A 27,173-nucleotide genomic window follows, 5' to 3' on the forward strand; every position below is an offset into this window, starting at 1 on the left:
AAAGTTTGCGTCGGCGGTTCAACAATCGACCATGGCTCTCCATCTCGCAGGTATTATTTTTAGTTATGCGGTGGATCTTCTTTAAGATGTAATTCTGTGAGGGGGATGCTGGACGCAGGAGCGGTGAATTACGCCGTTGCCGGGAGAATGGACGGTTCGAGGCACTTTTAAGGTATGTTTGATGCCAATTGGTTCATCAGAAGAGGTTCTTGAATGGTTTTAAACTTCCGTGTTGTTTCTGTGTCCGTCGTTTTTAACTACTCGTATCTGCAAATAGTGTACGGCGTTTTTAAGGGAAAGTGGTACAGTATGGTGGATGTGTTGTAGCTTTTGTCGATTGTGTAAATGATGCGTGCGCGTGATTTCCTTGATAACGCAAGCTCTGTGCTATCATGTAAATTAGAGAGTATACAGCAGGGTTTGAGGCTCTGTCACTTGGATTTGGGGTTTAGTCTTAAAGAAGTCTTCACTGATGGAACATGGAAAGCTTTTAAAAAGCAATTTGGTATGTTTTATAAGAGCAGGGGTGTACACTGCAAAAAAAAGGTTTCTTAGATTTTTTTGTATTGCTTCCAGTTTATATATTTAAAGTCCTAAATCAAGACGCATTTTTTAGACAAGCAAAACTTATAGTCTTTTTAAAATAAGTAATAGCCCAAAATTAAGTGAGTTTTTTATTAAAACTAGCTAAATAATCTGCCAATTGGCTAAGCAAAATATCTTATGCAAGAAGGAAAAACAAGATCATTTGGCTTCTTTTAAGGAAAAACTCACTGTAATTTTGACATTATTTCTTAAAACAATACAATATTTTTTACTTGTCTAGAAAATGCTTCTTGATTTAAGAATTTTTAGATATTTGCACTAGAGACGAGACAAAAAAATCTAAGTAAGCAAAATATTTTTGCAGTGTATTTTCTTTATATTTAGAATAAAGAAAATACACTGAAAAATACACTGATAAATATTATTGAAAATACACAATACTATTTATCTGTATTTTAATCATAGTTATAGATATTACAACATATAATAGAACAAATATTTTTAAAAAAATCATATGTTTAATATAGACTTTTTGGCATTGGTTGGGGCCCCCTAATTCCCTTGGGCCTTAAGTGGTTGCTTACTTCTCCAATTAGTTAAGTCCACCCCTGTCGATACGAATACAATTTCAGCAGATGACTTGAATAGCTCTATTTGAAATAAAACCGTTAACATTGATTGGAATACTCTTGTAGATGAGTGAATTAAAGAAATTGCAAGAATAGATAAAAAAAGACAGAGCAAAGATAAAAGTAATACGAAATGTTATTTTGCCCTCGATAATGACAGATCACGATATCAGCGATAAATCATAAGAAAACATCCACAATATATCATAATATTTGTAAATAAAGAGGGTAAAATGCTTTTATTAACAGCACACGTTTCTTAGAATTGCAGCATTGAGACATGTTCAATCTGCCATTGCGAAAAGCGCCATCTCGTGCTTATCACTATTTTGTCCTGTCCCTATAATAATCAAATGTAATGTAAAATGTAAACACTGTACATTCTTTATTGCTGAACAACAATAATCCCAACTTCACATTGCAGATGCTGTGATGTGACTATTGTGAATGCACACATTACAATATCGATGATAAAACAATATACTGTGCAGCCCTATTCCAAACACTACAAAACTCGTCCCCACAACCATGTACAGACAGAAGATACTTTATTTTGAGATCAAAATCTGATTTTTATACCAATCAAAATACAAAAAAATTATTAACAACAATCCGTTATATGATGTAAAATACATTAAAAAGAAAATATCATATAAATATTATTAAATATATAATGAATGTAGTTTTGTCTTTGGGATTACTGTTTACCAAAACTCTTATTTTAGAATAGAAATCCCTCTTTTGACATAACTTGACTTTTATCTTTCATGAAGAAGAGGTCTGTAAAGAAAAGTCTATTGTAATTCCACTTTTTAAAAAGGTATTCAGAAATGGGTCATCTTTATCTCATGATTTCATGTGAAGCATGTAGTTCATTGTTCAACCTTTATTGTTAAGTATTTGTAAAAAAATAAATTGTATATAAATGGATTGATCTATTTATTTCACGTTAAAATTAAAAGTAATATAGTTTTCAAATACAGTCGACCACTTAAATTACTTGCATGAATGAAGACACTGGCCACCAGCCTCATGTTGTGACTATATTAAAAGTTTCTGGTCACTATATAAAAAATATGTTCAGATCTGAAAGTAAACTATCACTTATGGCTTTTGTAATTCTTTTTTTGACAATACTGGTATAAATCAGAAGATTATAGCTAATCAAATAAGCACTAAGGTATTATAAACATTAACAACTGCTGCTTTTAAACCAGGAAATTGAAAAAAAAAGAGGCTAGCATAGTTTCATATTTGGTTCATTCATGCATCTTTCTGTCCATAGAGATTTAACAGCAATGCACTTGAAAAAACTTACAATTTCTTAGTATGATAGAATAAAAATAATGTGTTATTTGAACAACTGCACCCTTATGAAGTTATCAGTGTATTAATGTTAAACTTCCAAACTAGGGCTGCGTGGTATGTAAAAGGTAATTGTATTGTTTCTTTGTCTGACTTTTTGATTTACAAATTGAAGCTGTAGGGAGAGGGTGCCATTTTTATTTTTGTACTTGTTTGACTGTGTTTATTCATAGTAAGGGAGTCGAGGAAAGCCTTTGTTGTTTCATTTCTTTTCTTTTACCTGAAATTAGGTTATTTAGTACTCCTCCTGAGCTAGACCTGTTTTGTTTGTTGTTTTGGTTAATCCTTCTCCTGAAGATTTATGCTTCATTTAATGTTTATTGATTGAGAACCAAATAATAAAATAATTAACGTTTACGCTTGTGGTTGTTTCACATTTCTGAGGCAGGATTGATGTGTTCCCTCAATATTTGTTTATTTAATTTATACACAATTCATTAATTTAGTCTTCTATTTCTCAAATTCTAAATTGTAATTTTCTTTGTTATTTTCCTTCCTCAACCCTAGACCAAAAAGGGGAAGGAACGTAACAATTGGAAAAATCTGACATTGCGATATTTTATTTTGCTGCGATTAATATTGCGATATGCAGGGGCAGACTTAGAGATTTAGGTGCCCTAAGCAATTCCATGTATGAGGCGCTACATTTTGTCACTATATAAAAAATATGTTCAGACCTGAAAGTAAACTATCACTTTTGGCTTTTGTACTTCTTTTATTGACAATATTGGTATGAATCAGAAGATTAAAGCTCTTCAAATAAGCACTAATGTATTATAAACAATAACAACTGCTGCTTTTAAACCAGGAAACTGTGAAAAAAACAATACAAATTTGTTTACCTTTGGGTTTATGCAAAATGTGTAATGCCTTATTTGCCACACTTTGCATTTGCGACTACAGTATATGCACAGCTAGTGTTTTTCAGCCAATGATAAACTTCAGGTGAAAGCCTAATGTGACTACTTTCAATTTCAGAGGTTACTTTTACAGCATCAATGTTGTAATGTAATTACAATACATTCAGTTAAATAGACTAAAGCATTCATTTAGTTGTTCAAGCGTAAAACCTGTAACAGCTAGCGCCGTCAGGATCAGCAGGCGAGCACAGAAACTCCATTGAAAATACTGGAGTAAAACAAGTTGTCATATTTTAAAGACATGGCAGGGGAAATGTAACAATGCAGTGCTTTTTGTCTGGTCTGAAACCCACTAAATATTATTTATTTATCCGTCAGTAAAGATCACTGATTTTTAAAGAAATCATACCTTAAACGTTGCATTTTTATAATGGAAAAGACTGCCTGGCTGAAATGAAAAGTCTGTGTGCAAATAGCCCATTTGTTTCTACTTAAAATGTAGTCTGTCATGCCCTTTCTTTTTTACTCATGGAAGTGCTTTTCAGTTAGTCTGTAGTTTTCGTTTAATCTATAAAGAGTGCTTTCTCATGATAGGAGATCACAGAGATGGAGAGTCCTTCTAAGATTGAGAGACGGCAGGCGTGGGCGCTCAGCAGCCGCCGCAAGTTTACCGTCAGAGATGGAGAACACCGCAGCCCAACAGCAGACGATCAGCCCCACTTCTCTCTTCAAGATGACGTCTTTGTGGATGGTGAGCATCAGTTAATGTTTAACATTCAGCTGTGTCAATAGGGCAATAATATGGAAACAACCCGCATATCTTATTTCCTCCTAAGCAAGTGATCTAAGTTACATAGCGCAGTTCATTTAGGCATTGCTGTTAAAGGTTAGAGTTCATAGCGACTTTTAAAGCCTTATTTAAATTAAAAAGACTCTTAGTATTAATAATTTATTAGAATTATATTGATGTATTTGTTGATTTGAAGCTGACATTATACACAAGACTATTTATTTATCTATCCATCTATCCATCTATCTATCTATCTATCTATCTATCTATCTATCTATCTATCTATCTATCTATCTATCTATCTATCTATCTATCTATCTATCTATCTATCTATCTATCTATCTGTCTGTCTGTCTGTCTGTCTGTCTGTCTGTCTGTCTGTCTGTCTGTCTGTCTGTCTGTCTGTCTGTCTGTCTGTCTGTCTGTCTGTCTGTCTGTCTGTCTGTCTATCTATCTATCTATCTATCTATCTATCTACAACATGGTATATTATACTAACCATGCTAGCAATGTGTGACAGTTTTTCTCAGTCACTTTGGTGCATTTCTCACAGCACTATTTACATTTGCACAACAGTTAATGCATTTCTCAAAACAGTTTGTCATTTGTGCAGATCATTGCAGCAGTTTCTTATTCCTTCCAACAGATTGCTATTGCTTTTGGACATACATCAATTGCTTTCATACAGCTCTCTGCTGTTTTATAACATTATCATTTGCTTATGTCATGCCAGTCAGAATGAACTAAACTGGTAAATGCTGAATAGTCATTCCATCCCTGCAGAAAAATCCAGCTTAAACCAGCCTAGGCTGGTTGGCTGGTTTTAGCTGGTCGACCAGGCTGGTTTTAGAGGGGTTTTGGCAATTTCCAGGCTGGTTTCCAGCCATTTCCAGCCTGGTCTTAGCTGGTCAGGCTGGAAACTGACCAGCTAAATCCAGCTAAAACCAGCTTGACCAGCTTGTTTTAAGCTGGACATAGCTGGTTTTGCCTGGTCATCTCTCAGCCTGTTTTTTTCAGTAGGGATATAAAACTAATAGTACTGATTTCATTACTTGAGTCATTACATACAAAAATGTTACACTAGTTGTCAAATGTCAATTTTTATAAACATCTTTAAATATTTTTTTTCCTGAAAAAATGTCTTCTAAATTTAACAATTTCATGAATGATTTAAATTAATTTATGATTTTACCTTTGTATGTTGTAGGTTCAATTCCAATATGTACTGCAATATTGTTTACAGTTGTGCACAGCTATACTCAAAGGACGTTTATGTTTTTTGTAAATAGAGTTTTTCTCAGTGGCTTTGGTGCAGTTCTCACAACACTATTTAAATTTGGACAACAGTTAATGCATTTCTGAAAACAATTAGTACAAACTCCAACACCTAGTTGATAACCTGCAAAAGCGCGTCACTTGTTCAAAATGGACAGCTTATTCCTCAAAAGCAAGTATTGATGTCAATGAAAGTGTCGGTGTCATCAAGATGATGAGTCCTAACACTGTTGTTTATGAACAAGATTGTCAAATGGCTTTCTGTCTGTCTATCTAGCTATCTATATCTATATTTTTTGGTCGGTCATTTGTTCTATATATCATTCTATTGTTCAATGTAATCTACATCCTACACAGTTCCATCTATTGTTCATCAATTCAATCTATTGCTTGTTTGTTCTATCGTTCGTTCATTCTATCATTTGGTTGTTCGTTCTATTGTTTGTTCTATCTATCATTTCATCTAATCTACATCCTACAGTGTTTCATCTGTTGTTCGTTCTATCGATCTTTCATTTGTTCTATCATTTGTTCATTTTATTGTTCATTCATTCTATCGTTTATTTGTTCTAATGTCTGTTTCTTCATTCTGTCATTCGTTCATACTGTCATTCTATCGTTCTATTCTACATCCTACAGGGTTTTATATATAGCTCATTCATTCTATTGTTTGTTTTATCCATCGTCCATGTTTGTTTTATCTTTTATTCATTCTATCGTTTGTTTGTTTGTTTGTTTGTTTGTTCTATTATTTGTTCTATCAAATCTTACAGGATTCTATCTATCTTTCATTTGTTCTATCATTTGTTTATTTTATTATTGGTTCATTATATATTTTGTTTGTCCTATTGTTTGTTCCTTTATTCTGTCATTTGTTCAACTTATCATTCTATAGTTCTATCTAATTTACATCCTACTGGGTGCCGTCTATTATTCATTCATTCTGTTGTTTGTTCATTCAATCGTTTGTTTGTCCATTCGGTTGTTTGTATCATCAATAATTACAATGTTCTATCTAATCTAAACCTTACAAGGATCTATCTGTCTTTCATTTGTTCTATCATTTGTTCATTTTATTGTTCGTTAGTTCTATCATTTGTTTGTTCTGTTGTTTGTTCCTTTGTTCTCTTTCGTTCAACCTATCAATCTATCGTTCTATCTAACCTACATCTTACATGGTTTTATCTATCGTTCATTGATTCTATTGTTCGTTCTATCATACGTTCTATCTATCATTTGTTTATTCTATCATTCATTTGTTCTATTGTCTGCTTGTTTGTTCTATTGTTTGTTTGTCCATTCTCTATTTATCCTTCTATAGTTCTCGATAGTTCTCTTCTATAGTTCTAGATCTAAGCTATATCTAACAGGGTTTGACTTGACCTACTGCTTTGCCTAGATACCTTTTAAAACAGAGTGTGAAGGTTAATAAAATTACATTGCTGCTACTTTAGGCTATTTCTTACAGTTTTTCTCTATTGGTTTGGCTCATTTCTTGAAACAGAAATTACATTTTCAAAACAACATGGACAAAACTCTAAACCACTTGGCAATTGTTTACAAAAGAATTTATTTTCTCATTAATTTCATCAAATTGCAAATGTCTAAGTACATATTTGCAAATGATTATGTACAGATACATTTAGCACAATTTCCAAGTAAATAGATCTTGTTGATCTAAACTGATTGTTAATTCTCAGTCTAATGGTTGTTCTCTCAAAAATGTGTCAGCGTCATTTCATTGTATATGGCATAACATCAGGCACGTGCACACATAGGGCTCAACCTGTGCAGTGCACATGCCCTTTTTAGTCTTGGATAGAAAGTGCCCTTACAAAATGAACGAAAGTGCCCCCGCGACACCCCCCTTCCCCCCCTACCGCCCTTCAGTAGTCGCCGCGCGACAACACCGCTGATCAGAATGCCGTTATTCACACCATTTTCAGTACGCGCATGACAACCCCCCCCCCCCCCCCCCATGCACAATAGTCTGTTCAATTGTCAAAACTATCCAAGAATACCTTACAGTAGGTGAATCCTTGGAACATTTGATTACCATGTATTACAGTTATTTATTCTTTTTTCTCTGATATATGGAAGTTAGTTTGTGTGTGGCTGATCATTACAATAAAAAAGGAGTTATCATTTCCTTGGCAGTATGAGTGCAATGTGTGACGTCAAACCTTGGAGGCTACTCTTACCCTAAAATCCTATTTCTTTTTTTCAGTTTTATACACAATTGTATTCTGTTAGCTAGACAAAACAGTACAGTAACCATTGTCAATGAAGGACTGGGCTAAGACTGTAAAGTGGACATGAAGGATATTTTAGTGGTCCATTACCATAATGAAACATATAAACATTTTGGCTTGCACAATGCTAAAGGGACGAAGCATTTTGGGGGCACTGACTGTTTAAATGAGAAGAAAATTTAGTTTTGACACATGAGTGAACTGTTTTGGCAAAGGTATAAGCTTTTGCAAGTGAGCTATAGTGTTGTGCTAAACTGTAACACTGTTTTGCCAAATGATCTTAGAATTTTGAGAATGTAATTTCTGTTTCAAGACAAGAGTCAAACCAATGGAGAAAAATTGTAATTAGCGCCTCTGTATTATAACTGCTACTGTGACAGATAAAAGACAAACCATGAACAGTACACGGTCACCACCAGATAAACGCTATTTCCAAAACAGAAAGCTCATTTACACCTCTTTATCTCTCTCTTTTTCTCTCTCACACACCCATTCTCAAACAGACGACTCAGATCACTATGTGCGTCTTTATTTTGTTTCCACAGGATGCTCTGCAGGAAAGATTGAAAGCTGGCTCCAAGGTTGTGGGTGAGTGTTTGTGGGTCTAAACGCTTTCTATAAAAGTCATTTTGTGTCAGTTGTAGTACAATAACAACAAATGAGTGGAAAACCGCAAATGTTTTCTCTTTAAGGTCACGCAGGTTAAAAATAACATTAGCAATCTTTGAAGGTGAAGGACCTTGTTTTCGCAAAACACCTTCACCTGAATGCTTGTTGTGTGAATTATTTGATCTACATTGTTTTGCTCCATTTATAGACTACAGAGGAAGATTTTGTTTTCACATTTTCCCACTCTGTATCAGGAAATGGCAGAATAAGTTGAGATTATTGTTATTGTTTCTCACTGTTGTGGCTTTGCAAGTTTCTTCAGGTGCAAGAAAAGCTTTAGAAAGAGTTTTGAAAACAATTTCAAAGAATAAGGATCAAAACATTTGGCTACATTTTAGATAAGGTGGCCTTATACAGCACTATTTATTTATAGCTACATAGTGTTCCCACATTTGCTGCTAATGTGTCTTAGTATTGCTAGATTTAGGAGTAAATAAGTATTAATAGGGCCATTGTTATTTTTTGGGATGAAAAAAACTAACCAAAAAAATATGTTTATCAAATGTACATTGACTATCATCAAATATAAAGCGACTAGACATTATTTATGTTTTGTTAGGGAATAACATTTTAGACTCAAATGCACATTTAGCATTATTTCTATTGACTTTAGTTATTAAAGCATGATTTTGAAAGCACCACTTCATCAAACAGATCTGTGTATCCCTATTTGTATGCTCTTAAAAGCATTTTAAAATTCGTGAACTGTCAAAAATGTATTCATAATGTAAATTATTTAGTAATTTTAGTTTTTTTTTCTGTCAAATTTTTCTTTTTCTTTTGTATTTTTTGAACACAGAAATACATGCCGTAGACAATCATCATATAGCAAAGTGCATAGATATACATGTAATAACCAATATACAGGTTGTTAATAATAGTATTAATAATAGTGCATACATACAAATACATACATACAAATACACATACACATAAACACTTAAATGCATACACAAAACCAATTTCCAAACAAAAAAAGCAATAAGCCAAGTCTGTATTTAGAGTTAAGTAAGGGTAAAATTAAGCCAGTTAAAAGTAAATAATTAGAAGAATGGTAATACACAAATAGAAATAGGTATTCAAAACCATGCTGAAATGTCTACGACAATGAAGAAAAGTTAATAGAAGCCCAAACAGTGAACCTTAATTACTATAAAATGGGAAAAAAAGATCAAATTAATAAAGATGGAAAATAAATGAAAAACGTTATATAATTAAAAACAAATTACAATAATAAAAATATAAAAATTAAAAATTAATTCAAATGGGGCCTGGAACCAGAAGTTTCTGCTTTTTGATGTCTCATCATTGATTCAAACTTGTTAACCTTTAAGTTTGTTCAAGGTTTGTGCCCAAAGTTTGATGATGTCCTCTCTTAAACCATGGATGCGAGCAGTGGACATTTCCAGATACACAATGTCAATAAAAGTAATAATAAGAAAAAACAAATCTGTGGGTTTTATTATTTTTTTTCATAACATTAATAAAATAATAATATTAAAAAAAAAACAGAGAGGCACATTAATTCATCAATATGATCTAACTAAGGTAGAGGGGAAAAATTAACCATGTTTGTGCATATGGCTTGTAATTGGGATTAAGTAAACATTTGTTGAGTAATTTAACATGAAATTGTTTGATAGTGTTAATTTGGAAAACCAAAACTCTAGCGGGTCCACCAGACCCATGAACACTGGGTGAGTATCCAAATTACGAACACCACACAGTGGTTAAAGTGCTTAACTAGGTTAGTTAGGCAGGTTAGGGTAATTAGGCAAGTCAGAGCATAGCAATGGTTTGTTCTGTAGACAATCAAAAAAAATATTGCTTAAAGGGGCTGATAATTTTGACATACATTTTTTTTTTTTAAATCATAACTGCTTTTATGCTAGCCAAAATTAAACAAATAAGACTTTCTGCAGAAACATTATAGGAAATACTGGGATAGATTTCTTGCTTTGTTAAACATAATTTGGGTGAAAATAAAAAAGTTAAAAATAATTTTGACTTCAACTGTATATTTGCATGTAATATGCAAATAATGTTTCTATGTATTGTGTGGTCACTGTTTTATAAAAGCACTAAGGGGCTCGAGGCGTCCTATATTATCAATAGTCTCGTCTGAAGAGAATACTGAAGTAAATCACATTAACAGCAGCAGTTGCCAGATGTGACAGAACAGAATCCACACAGTGAGTAATATCTCTGTGACGAGCAGCAAAATATTCAATATTCTATCATCCTGACATTAGTTAAATGGACAGAATGTACTACCAGTATGTTCTACCACCAGAATTGAAAGATGTCCTATGTGAGTTTCTATTTTCGGCGCAGTATTTTACAGCATGCCGCAGCCCGCCCACACACCTTTGCTGATTCAGACTCGATAAAAGTGATTTTGTTTGTTTCATTTTTTTTTCTCTTCTCCATCTTATCTGTAGGAGTGAAGCCAGCCCTGCCAAAAGCATTCACCTAGCAGGTAGGTTGAGGGCAAGATAAGAGTTTCGATTATGATTAAAACTTTCTTTAGAGAGTTTTTTTTTTAATATGCTGTTTTTATACATGCAATGATTAGGCCTACACAGAATCAGTGCACTTTTTCACATTTTACATGATGATTTTTAAATAAAATGTAATATACTGTAGTAAATACTATTAAACATAATGATTTAAGAGGGCCGACATGGTGGCTCAGTGGTTAGCACTGTCGCCTCACAGCAAGAAGGTCGCTGGATAAGTTCGTGTTTCTGTATGAAGTTTGCATGTTCTTCCCATGTTGGCATGGGTTTTCTCTGGGTGCTCCGGTTTCCCCCACAGTCTAAAGACATGTGGTCTAGGTGAATTGAATAAACGAAATTGGCCGTAGTGTTTGTGTGTGAATGAATGTGTATGGATGTTTCCCAGTACTGGGTTGCTTTTAGAAGGGCATCTGCTGTGTGAAAAATATGCTGGAATGGTTGGCGGTTCATTCTGCTGTGGCAACCCCTGATGAATAAAGGGACTAAGCAGAAGGAAAGTGAATGAATGAATGATGATTGAGTAACTTTGCTGCCTACTTTACTTGGAAGTCAGCTGTTCCGCCTTCTTATAAGCAATGGGTTTTTGGGTTCTTTACACACTCTTAGGATGCAAAAGATTTGGTTTGCAATACAACACAAGCCAGAACAGTTCCAGAAAGTCTGGAGGCAACAACAACAACAACAACAACAACAACAACAACTATTATTATTATTATTATTACATTAATTTATTATTTTATTATTTTATTTTATTATTTATTTTCATGGTATCTTATGTATGTATATTTTTGTGCATATGTCATACTTTGTTATTATTTATATACTTATTTAGTGTATAATTAGGTTTTGCTGATAATTCCTTGTCTGGTGAATCAGTGTGTGATTTTTATGTCATGTTTTATAAATGTATATGTATGCTGTAAAAAATCCAACTTGAAAAAAGTTGAAATTACTTCTTTTTTTGGTTTGGCAAAAATCAGTAAAAATGTCTGTACAACTACATTTAGCATTAACCTAAATCAAAATGTTTTGCATTAAGTTAAAAAGATTAGTTTTGTGAGCAAAACTTTGCAGGTTTGCTCAAAAAAATCTCTGATTGGGTTTTTTTTTTCACTCAACTTTAAGCATTCCAGTTCTGCAGACAAAAATGTTAAATTGGCAAAACTTAAAAAGTTTTGTTACAAAGTAGTTCACCTCTCCAGAAAACTGATAATCTTATGTTAACTCAACTATATATTTATTTTATGTATTACTGACAAATAATTTTAGGTCAGTGCAGCTGATGTTTTCTAAAGTTGAGAGAACAAGAAAAATCAAAAGGAAATGAGAATTATATATTTTTAGTTGTTGTTGTACTGGCTTAATTTTTTTTTACAGTTTATCAATATCATGTATATTTTATTTACAGTGTTGTTTTCTGTCTGACCTAAGATAACCCTCATTCATCCATTCATTCATTTATTTTCTTTTTGGCTTAGTTCCTTTATTAATCAGGGCTCGCCACAGTGGAATGAACCGCCAACTTATCCAGCATATGTTTTACGTAGCGGATGCCCTTCCAGCTGCAACCCATCACTGGGAAACACCCATACACTCTCATTTACACTCACACACTATGGACAAGTTAGCTTTTCCAATTCATCTATACCACATGTCTTTGGACTTGTGGGGGAAACTGAAGCACCCGGAGGAAACCCACACGAACACGGGAGAACATGCAAACACAGAAATGCCAACTGACCCAGCCAAGGCTCGAACCAGCAAGCTTCTTGCTTTGAGGCTACAGTGCTACTCACTGCACCATCGTGTTGCCCCCCTACCTTATTATTTATATACTTATTTAGTGTATAATTGTGTTTTCCTGATAATGTCTTGTTTGGTGCATTGTATTAGTGCGTGATTATTATAGCATGTTTAATATATCTATGAGAATATATATATTTATATAGAGAGAGAGAGAGAGAGAGAAAGAGAGAGAGAGAGAGAGAGAGAGATTTTATCTACTGTTTTTTTCTGTCTGACCTAAGATAAACCTAATAAAACAAAATAAAATAAAAATGATGATTTATAGCTAAAAAAAAACGGCTGTTAGGTCATAAAACCTCTCGTTAAGTTCAATTTTTTAATTATTTTTTCAAAATGTCTCTGTACTGTTCATATTCTGTGCAGACTTACCAGTGAGTGTTTATTGAGTATAATGGAGCACATCTTTGCTAATTGTCTAAATCTTGATAACATTGGGAAATGTGTCTACAGGCTCTTTGAGGACAGGCGTCAGCTTTGAGGATGATCTGATTCTGGGAGCAGAAGGTGAGTAGTTGCTACACAATAGCAATTGTAACTGCTATAATTACTGTAGCTTGCTAAAAAGTTAGCCAGAAGACATTTTGATTTCGACTGACAGAAAGGGTTCAGTTTGAAAAAGTAGCTAAAATTACTTGAAATAGTAGTTGTGTTGTATATCAAGCAGACTGTATTTTTGATGTAAGCTGTTTACTTTGATATTCTGTTTGAGATGGTCACTACAGCATATGTTAACATTGGTAGCTTTGTTTCTGCACACTATTAGCATGTGAGTAGCATGTTGTTAGCTTGTTAAAAAACATTGCTGACAGGTTCATAACAATGTTTCTATTTTGACATGTAGCTAACATGCTTTAGCGTAAACGCATGTTGTTAGCATCTCTAACACATTGCTACCATGTTACTTAGAGGCACCTGCAGCCATACAGCTGTACACACTGTGTGTACCTACCATTATTTAAATTGATTATTGAACAGTTTACGCTATGATATATTGACAAAGCAAGAAAGAATGAGAATAAATAAAGCTGTGTGTTTTAAAGTGTGTATGTTCTTGCTTGGTGAAAGATAGGTAAATAAATCTATTGTCTTTAGTTTTGCTGGCACACTAAAAATTACAATTCAGATAGCTATTGTTTTAAACAAGGTTCAAAATGAGTAGTATTGCTCCCCACACGGGGTGGAGACCGCAGTCTCATTAGCTGGGGGAACTCCAGGCCCAGCCTGTGTCTTTTTCATTGGGCTGTTTAGATCCAGCTGCCCAGCCTCCTCGTATGGAACCGCTACCATTCAAGGTGTTTCAAACAATTTTATCTGACAGACTGGCACAAATATGCAGACATCTCCATTCTCACAATGAGTTTCTGAGTTCTCTCCCTGTTTCAACTGAATTTGTTCTTCCGAGGTAATATGGAAACACTTCAGTGCTGCTGCGAATACTTTGTAAACGCCTGTCCTGCTTATTCAAATTACTTGATTACATGAGTTAAAGTTTAATTGACCACAATGAATGTTTTTTGTCATTACTAGTGAAAATTAATATAGGCTTCTATGAAACTGTGAATATTTCACTTTAATTTTATTTAGGCTAGATTATTATATTATTTAATAAACCAGTTCTGGTTTTGGCACTGAAGCATATAGTGGACTTGTTTTGAAGCACATATCTAATAGATAAAATAGATTAAAATTAGGATACAAATGATAGAAAAAAAAATTGTTTTTCAAAAATATGTTTTTTGAAGAAAAATATACAAATTCAACTTTTGTTTGAACCCATCCACTTGTTTCGTTCAGTGCAGAGGATTTAACTAATGCTTCACTGTAATTGTTGTATCACAAACCTCTGTCATATATTTACAAAATGTTTAATATATCATAATTTTAAAGATTAGTTCTTGAGCATCTGATTTTTCCTCGGTGCTGATGGGCTTTCATTTTCTCCGTCTTACTCATGGCAAGTTCATGTGAGGCAGTGTATAAGCAGCCCTGCTAGGAAAATATACATTTAGATTTCAAAGAAAATATCTTAATATTAAAAAGGAAACATAAGTTTGATCCTATCAATGTTGTAACGAATGTTCTTAAATAATGTAGCCTTTCACAGCAAGCATATGCGTTTTTTTAAATTTAATTAAGAATGTATGGGGTGGTGCTGGATATGTCGTCACCTTGGAATTATACGGTTCTATCTGCGTTCTGAATGATTTTGAGATATTGCGCTTCAAAGTTTTTGCATTCCATAGCAAACAATTTGCGTGTAACATTTGTCTTTTTAAATAAAAAGTGTTAAAATGTAAACAACTTACAAAAAACATCCTATAATATAAATAAGTTGTCATTCAATAAGAACATGTCAATAACTCAACTTTGACAAAAATGTCAGATAAAACCTTATAATTGTATATAGGTGACGATGTGCGTACCTTGAATGAAATCCTGTAGGTGCCCCTGATGTTACTAGCATGTTTTATTGTGTTGCTTGCATTTTCTAGTTGTTGATTACATCTTTTAAGCCAACAAACTAAAACAGTGGTGAAGTCTGTCTAGTGTGTTGACATGAAAGAACACAGACATCACCTTTAACAAACACTGCTTATTATAGATTCTCAAAGTGCTGGCTCCAAGACTAATAGTTTTACATTTGCCAAAATCTAATAATGAACTTTACTTTGTTAACAAACCCCCTGGTAGTATAGTCCATGTCTGCAGATAATTCTGTCTAGGTGCTAATAAAATTTAATTTTGTTCCTCTTTTTAAGTTTTTTTTTTAAAGTGACATCTTCAATTTTGGCAATAATCTTATAATGGCTCTGATGATTGTAGTAATATACTGTATAAGGCAGCACTGCATTTAAGTTTAAGATAATAATAATCAACTCAAATACAACATGTTTATATTTCCAGAAACACAAGCACAAGGGCAGATGCACATAGTTACATTACTAAATGTGTCCTACAGAAGCACATACAATAAAAAGTATGCATTATTTATAGCCACACTTCAGTTTTAAAGTTTAGGGCCTGTAGATATATAATTAATATATATATATATATATATATATATATATATATATATATATATATATATATATATATATATATATATATATATATATATATATATATATATATGTGTGTGTGTGTGTGTGTGTGTGTGTGTGTGTGTGTGTGTGTGTGTGTGTGTGTGTGTGTGTGTGTGTGTGTGTGTGTGTGTGTGTGTGTGTGTGTGTGTTTGTTTGTATTCTTGAAGTCCCTTATGCTCACTGTAGTTTTTTATTTGCTAAAAATACAGCAAAAACAGAGATTTTATCTGAATTTACAGTTGAAACCAGAAGTTTACATACACTCTAAAAAAAAGGAACATAACCATTGTTTTTAAATGTCTGATGGTAAATCATACTAAATGTTTACTATTTTAGGTCCACTAGGATTACCTAAATGATTTACATTTGCTAAATGCCAGAATAATGAGATTTTTTTTTTAAATTTCTAGACAGTCAAAAGTTTACATACATTTCCTTGCTATTTTTTAGCTTTGCTTTTAAATTGTGAAACTTTGGTCAGATGTTTTTATATCCTTCCACAAGCTTCTCACAATAGTTTAAAGGAATTTTGGCTCATTCCTCCTGACAGAACTGGTGTAACTGAGTCAGATTTGTAGGCTGTCTTGCTCGCACAAGCTTTTTCAACTCTGCCAGCAAATTTTCCATAGGATTGAGATCAGGGTTTTGTGATGGCCACTCTAAAACATTCACTCTGTTGTCCTTAAAGCACATTTTAACTAATTTGGCAGTATGCTTAGGGTCATGGTCTGTTTGGAAGACTCATTTGTGGCCAAGTTTTAATTTCCTGGCTGATGTCTTGAGATGTTGCTTTAGTATTTCTACATAATGTTCTTTCTTCGTGATGCCATCTATGCTGTGAAATGGACCAGTCCCTCCTGCAGTAAAACAGCCCCACAACATGATGCTGCCGCCCTCATACTTCACAGTTGGGATGGTGTTCCTAGTAAGCTTTCACCTTTGTCCTCCAAATGTAACACTAGTCTTTAAGGCCAAACAGTTCAATTTAAGTTCCATCAAACCACAGGACATGTCCCCAAACATTAGTCTGTTTCCCAGTGTAATTTAGCAAACTGTAATCTGGCTTTTTTGTTGATTCTGGCTTGTTGATTTTCACACAAGGAAGCAGCGTGTTTGAGGTTTTCCTTAAATACTGTTCTACAGTTGTGCCTCCAGTAACTCAAATGTTGTCAATTAGCCAATCAGAAACTTCCAAAACCTTGACATCATCATCTGAGCTTTTTCAGAGGCATAATAATCTTATTGTATGTAAACTTGACTTTAAAGAAAAGTTATAACAATTTATCAAAAGTTATCTCTCATTATTCTGCTATTAACCATAACAAATTTGATAATCCTAACTTGCCTAATAGAGAAAAAGTTTTGTCACATTAACATCTGACTTTTTTTTTTTGAATGGTCATGTGCCTTTTTATACAGTGTATGTAATCTTCTGCTTTCAACTGTATGTTAAAATGTTATTTATCAAAGATTAAATTGTATTTTGTCTCAATTTTCAGGATTTTGTTTGACATTTTTGACACACCTCTCTGTTATCTCTTAAAGTTAAAACGCATCAGTGTTTTTAATCTTCTTATATCTTCTAACATTTATTTCACAGCCACTGGATTATATGCCTCATCAAGTGCGCAACAATTTAGGTAAGAAATACGTTGAATTTGTTGTACCATTAACTTCTCTCTGGCTCAGAATTGCTCAATTTTGCTTCTAAATCTTTTCAGTTGTTGTATTTAATGAACTGTTTGTGTATGAACAGCACACCTCAACAGAAGCTTAACCTGCCATTGTACAGCATGGGTCAAAGTGTTGCTTCCAGCGCTTTCTCTACCACTACTGCCAGGACCGCTTCCAGGTAAGGGCATGGGTGAGGTAGACTAAATAATAATGGATTCTGCTGTCCTGTTGAATGAATATTCTCCCATACCGGAAAACAATGAACACTTTGCTTTTTTGCGCAAGATTTATTTGTGCTTCTAAGGAAGTCAAATTATAATTAGCATGACCATAAGATGACATAGTGCTAATAACCTGTTACATGGAATATGTGGCTTCCTGTGTTAGTAAAAACAAAACGCTGATCTTTTTACAATTTTCAGCACTGTTCATTTTTAAAATTAACAAGAATTTTTGGATTGACACACTATATGACAAAAGTCTTGTCGTCAATCCGTTGTAAGAGCAACAAATTTGAATGTAGCAGAAGGTAGATTTTTCCTATGAATAATCTGTTGATCTGCATCCCAATCATCACAAAAACTGCAGAAGACTGATTGGAGCCTGCATGAACCCAAGATTCTCACTGAAATCAGTCTAGTTTGGTTAATGAAAATCGTGGTTTAGAGTTACATTCAGTATGGGGGTGTGCGAGAGATCTGCAGAGTGGATGGCAACATCAACAGCTTGAGGTATCAAGGCGTTTGTGCTGCCTATTACATTACAAACCACAGAAGAGGGCAATTTTTTCAGCAGGATAGCGCTCCTCATTATTCAGCCTCCACATCGAAGTTCCTAAAAGCAAAGAAGGTCAAGGTGCTCCAGGATTGGCTAGCCCAGTCACCTGAAATGAACATTATTGAGCATGTCTGGGGTAAGATGAGGAGGAGGCATTGAAGATGAATCCAAAAAAATCTTGATGAACTCTGGGAGTCCAGCATAAATGCTTTCTTTGCCATTCCAGACTTTATTAATAAGTGATTTGAGTCATTGCAGAGATGTATGAATGCAGTTGTCCAAGCTCATGGGAGTCATACATAATTCTTTTTCCACTGCACCATGACTTTATATTCTATACTGTACATTATATCTGTTAAGTGACAAGACTTTTGTTTAAGCACTTATTTAATTTTGGCAAAATAAGCGTAATTTAGAACTCTTGGTCTTTCATATAAGCCATTTTTGATACCAAATGATCAACTGGAAGTTAAGTTGTTATTTGTTATTCCTAAAACTTGAATAGGTGACAAGACTTTTGTCAGGTGGTGTACTTTACTCCTGTTGGTGTCTAAAAATGTTATACAATCATGCAAAATACTCATTAAATGTGTATAATAGGAACTCAAAAAATATGTAGGGCTTTGTGAATGATTTAGTGGTCATAAATTTTGCGCACCTAAACCTGAAGTCTCTTATTCACTTTAACTTTGCTTTTGTCTTTCATGACATCTCAAAAACCCATCAGTTTGTCTGAGGTCCTTCAGATGCGTGCAGAAGATGCAGAGGAAACCCTTTTCCAGTTGGGTTTTGGTTGCGAGGAACCACAAGTGACCGCTCGCATCCCAGTCCGCTTCTTCAACTTTCCGTCCCAGCTCCGAGGCATTAACTTCCGTTTGTTCCTCGAATCCCAGCTCTCAAGAATACGCCAGGAAGACCCCTGTCTTTCATTAGCAAGTAAGAAATTACCCTCGCACTAAGTGGCCTTTAAATACTATGTACCTGCATCAAAGAATAAATACAATGTACTTCATGTATTGAAGAACACTTCTGGTGGGATACGGATTGGGTTAGGGGCAGGTTTGGTGGTATGAGTAGATTTAAGGGTGGGTTTAGGTGTAATTTCAGTGTAAGTACATACTTTAATTAAGGGAACTTAATATAAAGTGTGACCAAAATTACAGAATACAGTCTTCTTCTACATCTTTAGATGGATTTTTTTGCACGTTTGCTCACCTTCATCTCTGGTTCTCATGCAGGTCGTTTCCGACAAGTAGAAGCATTGACGGCAATGGCGAACGCCTTCTACTCGTTGTACTCCCATGTGTCCCGAACACCACTCCAAAAGCTCGCACCGCCCCAGTTAACCTTCACCTCCCCAATTGTGGAGAGGTCAAGGTCTCGAAACAGTGTCCGCAGTGAACCACGCTCCCCTGTTGAAAGACTAAAAGACACTATCTCCAAGATGTGCTTGTATACAGGATCTCGTGGTTCGGACTCTACGCCTCCAAACAACTCACCCCGAAAGCGTAAAAGTAGTCTCTCAGGTGTTGTGGAGAAGAGTGCAGAAAATAATAATGATGACACCGAACAAGATTTATGCCTTCAAATGGAAGTAGATTATTTGGACCAAAACCTAGACTGGTTTATAGACAGCAGGACAGAACTTAACAATAGGACTTGTGAAGAAAACACTGAAAGGACTGATTACTCTGAGCCTATACCTTGTGAGTCACTATCTGGGATGACAAGTGAAAATGTACACAAGCACAGACACAGATTAGAAGAGTGTACACCATGCCTGGAGCCAAAAACGGACATGGACAAGAAGTCCAAAGGTTGTAATGTTGATTCTGTTCACATGAACAGATCTAGAGTTAATGTGGAACCAGTTCCTATCATCACCCATGATATCATTTGCCCTCAGGTTGTTGAATATGTGAAACAGGCACCTTATCGCTGCATGTACACAAATAATGTGGATGCCAAAGACTCACACCAGGCACACCAGGCAACAAATACACCCTCTGTAAGACAATCAAATTCTATGAACGTACCCAAGTCATTATGTCAGATCACAATCACTGGATGGGAGGATGACACCACCTTCCTCAATACACAGGAGCAGTGTTCAGCCAACATCAACAGCTATTTAACTCCAGTAAAACCACCAAACCTGAACAAGCAAGGCAACTCCTTTGAGCTGGAAGAGGTTTGTTATCTCTTATCTTTTTTTTTTTTACATAAGAGCAAATGCTTGCCTACACAGATTCTCCCATTAGCCGTCATTACTAAAGAATAACTCCTCCAAACTTCCTCTCTGTGTTCCACCTCTGCATAGATCTTTATTATAAATGCAGCTTATTGCCATGTATTAAGATTGTTATCAATACTGTTTCTCATACTTCAGGGCAGATATATGAACAACCCCCCAAACCATAAAGCATAGGTCTCAAACTGCATTCCTGGAGGGCCGCAGCTCTGCACAGTTTTACTCCAACCCTAATCGAGCAAAGCTAATCCAACTAATCAAGGTGTTCATGACTACTAGAGATTGTTAAGCAGGTGTGAGTTGGAGGTGGTTAAAGCTAAACTGTACAGAGCTGTTGCCCTTCGGGAATTGAGTTTGAGATTAGTGCCATAAAGAAACAATTCAACCTAAAATAAGTATCTTGTAAACCTTTACTAACCCTCCTGTAAAACACAGAAAGTAGACTGCCCTTTTAAGCTTCCGGTTTCCATTTTGCAGCCACTTTATTATAAACACGGGCTAATTTAAATGTGTAATCAGCCAATCAAATGACATCAACTCAGTACATTTAGGCACGTATTCAAGGACAAATCTATATTAAATTTCAAATTGAGCATCAGAATGAGAAAAAAAAGTGACTAAAGTGATTTTAATGTGGCATGGTTGATAGTCCTGGATGGAATTATTCTAAGAATTTTGGAAACCGATTTACAAGGGTTTTCAAATACAGCCATCTCTGTAGTTTACGGAGAATAGTCAGCAAAATAGAAAATATCCAATATATGGTAGCTTTGTTGGTGGAAATGGGAAAGGCCAATTGAGAATGTTCCGACTGAGCTGATAGAAAGGAAACAGTCATTTAAATAACCACTTGTTACAAGCGAAGTCTGCAGAAGAGCATCTCGGAACTCACATTTAACCTTGAAGCAGATGAGCTACAGTATCAGAAGAACACAGTGATATTCCTGGCAGCTAAAAACAGTAAACTGAGGCTAAAATTCACTCACTAAAATTGAAAGATTGAAAATGGAAAGCCAGTATTTGGTGTAAACAACACAAAACCACAAATCCGTCCTGCTGTTTATTAGGCTTCTGGTGGTCTTAAACTATTATTAGCACACTTTGCTAATTGTGCATTGCTATCGTGCCTATATGGATATGTCAGAATCTCTGAAAAATGTTTCCAGTACCTTGTTAAATATTTACCACAAATAATTTGGATAGAACTGAAGGCAAAAGTGAGTCTAAAGCTAAGAGTACATAATAATGTGGTCAGCAAGTATATCTCACCCATTTCTGTATCTATGTGCTAAGTGTATAAATGACTTTAAATTCTTAGGTTGAATTATTTGACATAACTATGTTTTAAAAATGGCAAAGGACACCTTAGCAATTGCATAGCATTAGCCCCTAGCATTATGGCATTCATTCATTCATTCATTCATTTTCTTTTTGGCTTAGTCCCTTTATTAATCTGGGGTCGCCAGAGTGAAATGAACCGCCAACATATCCAACATATGTTTTACGCAGTGAATGCCCTTCTAGCTGCAAAGCATTTTGGCAGTTAGTTTAAAAAATACAACATATTTCCTAATAAATAAATGAGTTTTAATTCTTGGATTTGATCATTTGACCATGCTATGTGTTAAAAATGGCAACGCACAACTTAGCAAGTGCATAACATTAGCACTTAGCATTAAGGCAGTTAGTTTTAAAAAACATACACAATATTCCCCAAAAAATAAATTACTTTAAATTCTTGAATTGGCTTCTGTGACTAAGCTATGTTTTAAAAATGACAAAGCACACCTTAGCAAGTGCATAACATTAGCACCTAGCATTAAGAAAGTTTTTAAAAAGACAATATTAGCAGCTAGCATTAAGGCAGTTAGTTTAAAAATGTACACCACATTTCGTAATAAATTAATGAGTTTAAATTCTTGCTTTGTTAAAAGTTTTTTTTTTTTTTTGGTAGCACACTTTGCTAATTGTGCAGTGCTAGCATGCCAACATGGATATGTCAGAATTTCTGAGAAATGTTTCCAGTATTGAATATTTGCCACAAATAATTAAGGTAGATCTGAAGGCGACCAATGAGTCCAACGCAATACTCGCAAAGAGTACATAATAATGTGGTCAACGAGAGTATATCTCACCCATTTTTATGTATTTATGTGCTATTTATGTGCTTTATAGCATAAGCACCTAGCTGCAGGGTGGGGGATACGTCCCCCTCACTCTAAAAGACAAATCATTTAGAAACAGGTGATTAATAATCAAGTGAACATAACATTTTGGATCTCATTCAGCTGACCCCCTCACCCCACACACCCACCCCCACACACACACACAATTAAAATGTCTGCTACGCCTATGTCTAGCTTCAAGGCAGTTTGTTTAGTCATGGTGTGAATTATAGGGTTTTGGGTGGAATTGACCCTCCTTATTGAGGCTTAATCCCCCTGAAACTGAGAAAAAAGTTAACTCTGATCTGTATTTTAAATAATAGTGTTGATAATTAAAGCATCATTTTGACCACCCCTACAACAGTTCATACCATTAGGATCAGTCCATGCGAGAAAAAAGTCAACAGTCAGAAACCAGCAGATTTAGAGCACCTATAGACACTGTAAGAGTTCAGAAGACATGGAGAAACCACTTCTTCTCATAAAATAGGTGTTTGTTTCTACATATTGCCTAAAAGTAATGTCAAATTAGATGCATTGTTTGTCTTAAAATAAGCCGAAGAGCTAATCAGGTCAGAATACACCAGCCTATCCCACAAAACACTAAAAACTTAAATACATTTCATGAATAAATTAGATGTCACTTAAATAAACACATTCTGTACATTTAATTCACTGAAGCATGTATTACACAAACTAACATTTTAACTAACCCCGATCGTCAATGTATAATTCGCACACTGAGTTTTGGTGAAAAAATCCACTGTGCGTTATCCCCCCAACTGTGTAAAAATGTATGGGTCCATAGTTTTGAATTGTGTTCACTAAGCCTTGGGTTTTTCATTCAGGTTCACAGTGCAGAAGAAGAGGAAGCCACTTCATCAGAATTCTGCTCTGCTGTCACATTATCCGTCTCACCACAGCATAACAAATGTAAGTAACACCAGTAGCCTTTGACACAGTTAGAATTCAGGAGGCAAATTTCAGCCACTAATTTGACTAATTCTATATCAGTTTAGTAAAAACAAGTCAGCTGAACAGCGGTTAAACAGCCAGGCAGCGTTATCACCAAAAATACACACAATGGCTTTAACAAATTAACAGAAAGCAGCATGTGTTAATGTGGTGAGAAAGGGAGGTGTTGAGACGACTTGTTAAAAACACATTGCATGCAGTAAAACACAAGTCCAGCTGATCTTGTCTGCGTTATCACTAGAATGTTTCAGGGAAATAACCTAACAGGAAGTCTCAAAGAAATCTGCACATTATCATCGTTGTCCACTGAATCAGAAAAGTGGGTAGCACTTAAGAATAATGGTCCATTAGTTAATGATACTTAATGTATTTATTAACATTAAGTATGAACAATCTTGTAAAGCATTTATTATCAAAGTTTAACATTACCTAATAGATTATTAAAATCCAAAATTGTGCTTATTAACATTAGTTAATGCACTGTGAGTTAACATGAACATTTAACAGACAACAAACAATTAACAGGTGACATCATATAAAAGCAGTTTTTAATTTTTTAAAACCATTTTAAGATAAAAAATATTAGCCCTTTTAAGTTTTATATTTTTTCGACTGTCTACAGAACAAATCATCGTTATACAATAACTTGCCTAATTCCCCTAACCTGCCTAGTTAGCCTAATTAACCTAGTTAAGTTTTTAAATGTCTCTTTAAGCTCTATAGAAGTGTCTTGAAAAATATCTAGTGAAATATTATGTCCTGTCATCATGACAAAGATAAAATAAATCAGTTATTAGAAATGAGTTGCTAAAACTATTATGATTAAAAATGTATTGAAAAAAAATCTTCTCTCTGTTAAACAGAAATTGGGGTAAAAAAAAACACAGAGACAAAAATTCTACCATATATGTATAACAGTATATATAAGTCAGAATTATTAAAGTGTCTCCTAAATGTGTTTTGACTGGCTAAATTCAGCAGTTTTCTAATGTGTTGATTGTTTTTCCTCAGCGTTGCCTCTCCGAGGGGACAGTTTCCAATCAGACAGCAGTGGATATGTAGAAGAGGAAGCACAACAGTCCCACTCCAGCCTGGAGAAAACGTAACATCAGAACTTGGACTAATGAAGAAGCACAGAGCATGTCTACTAATGCTGTTCAGGTCAACATGGAAGGGTGTTCGAGTGGTTTCACCCATAAGGAATTGATTGTGTTAACTTAATAGTAACTGCTGAATAAGACCAGAAGCATGTACAGAATTGAAGCCTGTTCACACCAAGCATGATAGCTATGAATATTAATTTAACAACCCCGTGCAACCAGCAAATGTCCGCAATGTGCTACTAGTACATCTGAGCTACTAGTACAAAATGATTAATATAAGGTGGCACTGGTTATCACAGCTGCCTCACATCAAGAAGGTTACTAGTTCGAGTCCCGGCTGGGCCAGTTGGGGTTTCTGTGTGGAGTTGGCATGTTGTGATTACGTGGGTTTCCTCCGGGTGCTTCGGTTTCCCCCACAAGTTCAAAGACATGCGCTAAAGGTGAACTGGATGAATTAAATTGACCATAGTGTAAAAGTGCATGTGAATGTGAGAGTGTATGGGTGTTTCCCAGTACTGGGTTGCAGCTGGAAGGGCATCCTCTGTGTAAAACATATGCTGGAATAGTTCATTCCGCTGTGGCAACCCTGATATATAAGGGACTAAGCGGAAGGATAATGAATGGATGATTAACCTAATAACGAACTTAGCTGTGGTATTCAGTGTTGCGGAATAAAAACAACTAGTGATTTTTTTCAGCTTTTTTTAAAGGATTGAACACAAAGACGCTGAAACTAGCCCTGGAGACCCGAGTTACTTTTATTTTTATATAATTTTCTTTTTAATTTGCCAGCCTGACTTGAATAAATGCCTTTATTTTGAACATTTTTTCGCATAATATAACCAATTGTTTTCTGCATAGTCAATATCTATGAATAATCTTCGAGCAGAGAGTGCAACATCAAGCAGTAAGCTTCTCCACAATGTCCTCTGTGGCTCTAAATGGTGTGAACTCATTGTTTATCAGCTCTGAAAGTTATTTTCTAAATCTCTTTATTGTTATAGTTGTGGTCTGAACTCTGCTGTTGTTTTACATTCAGTATGATTTATGGAACTCTGTCTTTACTGTTATTGTGCTTGGTGTGATCAGCCATTTAGGGTGTTCACACTTTTTTTTAATCGGTGCACTTTAGAGCAAAAGAAAATAATACACTTCATGTTTACACACTTGGTTCCATTGCCTGGATGATACAAGTTTGAATGGGTTTACAAGTGAAGTAAACCATGCCGGTTTGCATGAACTGCACAAAAGCCCAGGCTTGGGTTTAGTTCACGGGTACACGGAAGACATCGGATGGGTTCACTTTAGCTAAATGAACCCAGGAGTGTACTAAAAGTGCCATTGTGAATGCCAGGCACATTACTATAGCATGCTTCAGAAACACATGGCAAGTTACGGATGACTGCAGTCTTGTTCAGATGAACTTCACTAGCAGAGCATTTACACCCGAGTTTCAGTTGAGCCAAAGCGGCCAAGTGTGAACACACTAATGAATGCTGCTTTCATGTTGCTTTTAATGTTTGAAACAACAGTCTGATGAAAATTAACATCAAGATTTGATTTTGTTTGCAATAGGCTTCTCACTATGTGCACTTTCTGGTGTTATTCTTTACAAATGAACTGCGGTATGTATTGCATTTGTCATTCTACGATGTTAATAAATAATTTATTTGAATTATGGAGTTTATAGAATGGTTAAGGATCTAAATGCAGAACTTTTGTTCATAAAACACTCACTTTATTTGCTCAACTTCAGGCTTTTTGTATAGGTCTTAAAAGCTTTTATTAAACCATTAGGGAACATGATGTTGTAGTGTAAACATTTATATGTCAACTATTGACCTACACTCACCGGCCACTTTATTAGGTACACTATACTAGTATATGGTTGGATCCCATTTTGCCTTTAGAACTGCCTTAATTCTTCGTAACAGAGATTCAACAAGGTACTGGAAATATTCCTCAGAGGTTTTTCTCCATATTGACATGATAGCATCACGCAGTTGCTGCAGATAGGTCGGCTGCACATCCGTGATGTGAATCTCCTGTTCCACCACATACCAAAGGTGGAGTTTGGTGACAGTGGAGGCCATTTGAGTACAGTGAACTCATTGTCATGTTCAAGAAACCAGTCTGAGACTAAACTTTATAACATGGCGTGTTATCCTGCTGGAAGTAGCCATCAGAAGATGGGTACACCGTGCTCATGAAGGTATGGACATGGTCAGCAACAATACTCAGGTAGGCTGTGGCATTGACAGGATGCTCAATTGGTACTAATGGGCCCGAAGTGTGCCAAGAAAACACCCCCACACCATTACACCACCAGCAGCAGCCTGAACTGTTGATACAAGGCAGGATAAATCCATGTTTTCATTGATGCCAGCCTCTGACCCTACTATTCGAATGTCCCAACAGAAATCGAGAGTTATCA

The 27,173-nt window shown here is 35.1% G+C and overlaps 1 protein-coding gene across 1 annotated transcript; it reads left to right on the forward strand.

Moving 5' to 3' along the window:
* Window positions 1-26,414, forward strand: tespa1 (thymocyte expressed, positive selection associated 1). Its single transcript, XM_002662524.8, has 11 exons — window positions 1-172; window positions 3,995-4,151; window positions 8,263-8,305; window positions 10,828-10,865; window positions 13,162-13,215; window positions 17,395-17,434; window positions 17,551-17,646; window positions 18,973-19,181; window positions 19,484-20,436; window positions 23,510-23,594; window positions 24,648-26,414. The coding sequence occupies exons 2-11, from the start codon at window positions 4,007-4,009 to the stop codon at window positions 24,740-24,742; spliced, it is 1,758 nt and encodes a 585-aa protein (XP_002662570.3). The 5' UTR covers window positions 1-172; window positions 3,995-4,006; the 3' UTR covers window positions 24,743-26,414.
* Window positions 26,415-27,173: the final 759 nt, after the last annotated feature.

Source organism: Danio rerio, chromosome 6, assembly GCF_049306965.1.
Source record: "Danio rerio strain Tuebingen ecotype United States chromosome 6, GRCz12tu, whole genome shotgun sequence".
NCBI lineage: Eukaryota > Metazoa > Chordata > Actinopteri > Cypriniformes > Danionidae > Danio > Danio rerio.

Excerpts from the sequence above, each read along its gene's own strand:
- tespa1 (XM_002662524.8), top strand. The coding sequence starts at position 4,007 with ATGGAGAGTCCTTCTAAGATTGAGAGACGGCAGGCGTGGGCGCTCAGC. Across the intron at positions 17,435-17,550 it reads TCAAGTGCGCAACAATTTAG|CACACCTCAACAGAAGCTTA; the intron begins GTAAGAAATACG and ends GTGTATGAACAG. Across the intron at positions 20,437-23,509 it reads ACTCCTTTGAGCTGGAAGAG|GTTCACAGTGCAGAAGAAGA; the intron begins GTTTGTTATCTC and ends TTTTTCATTCAG.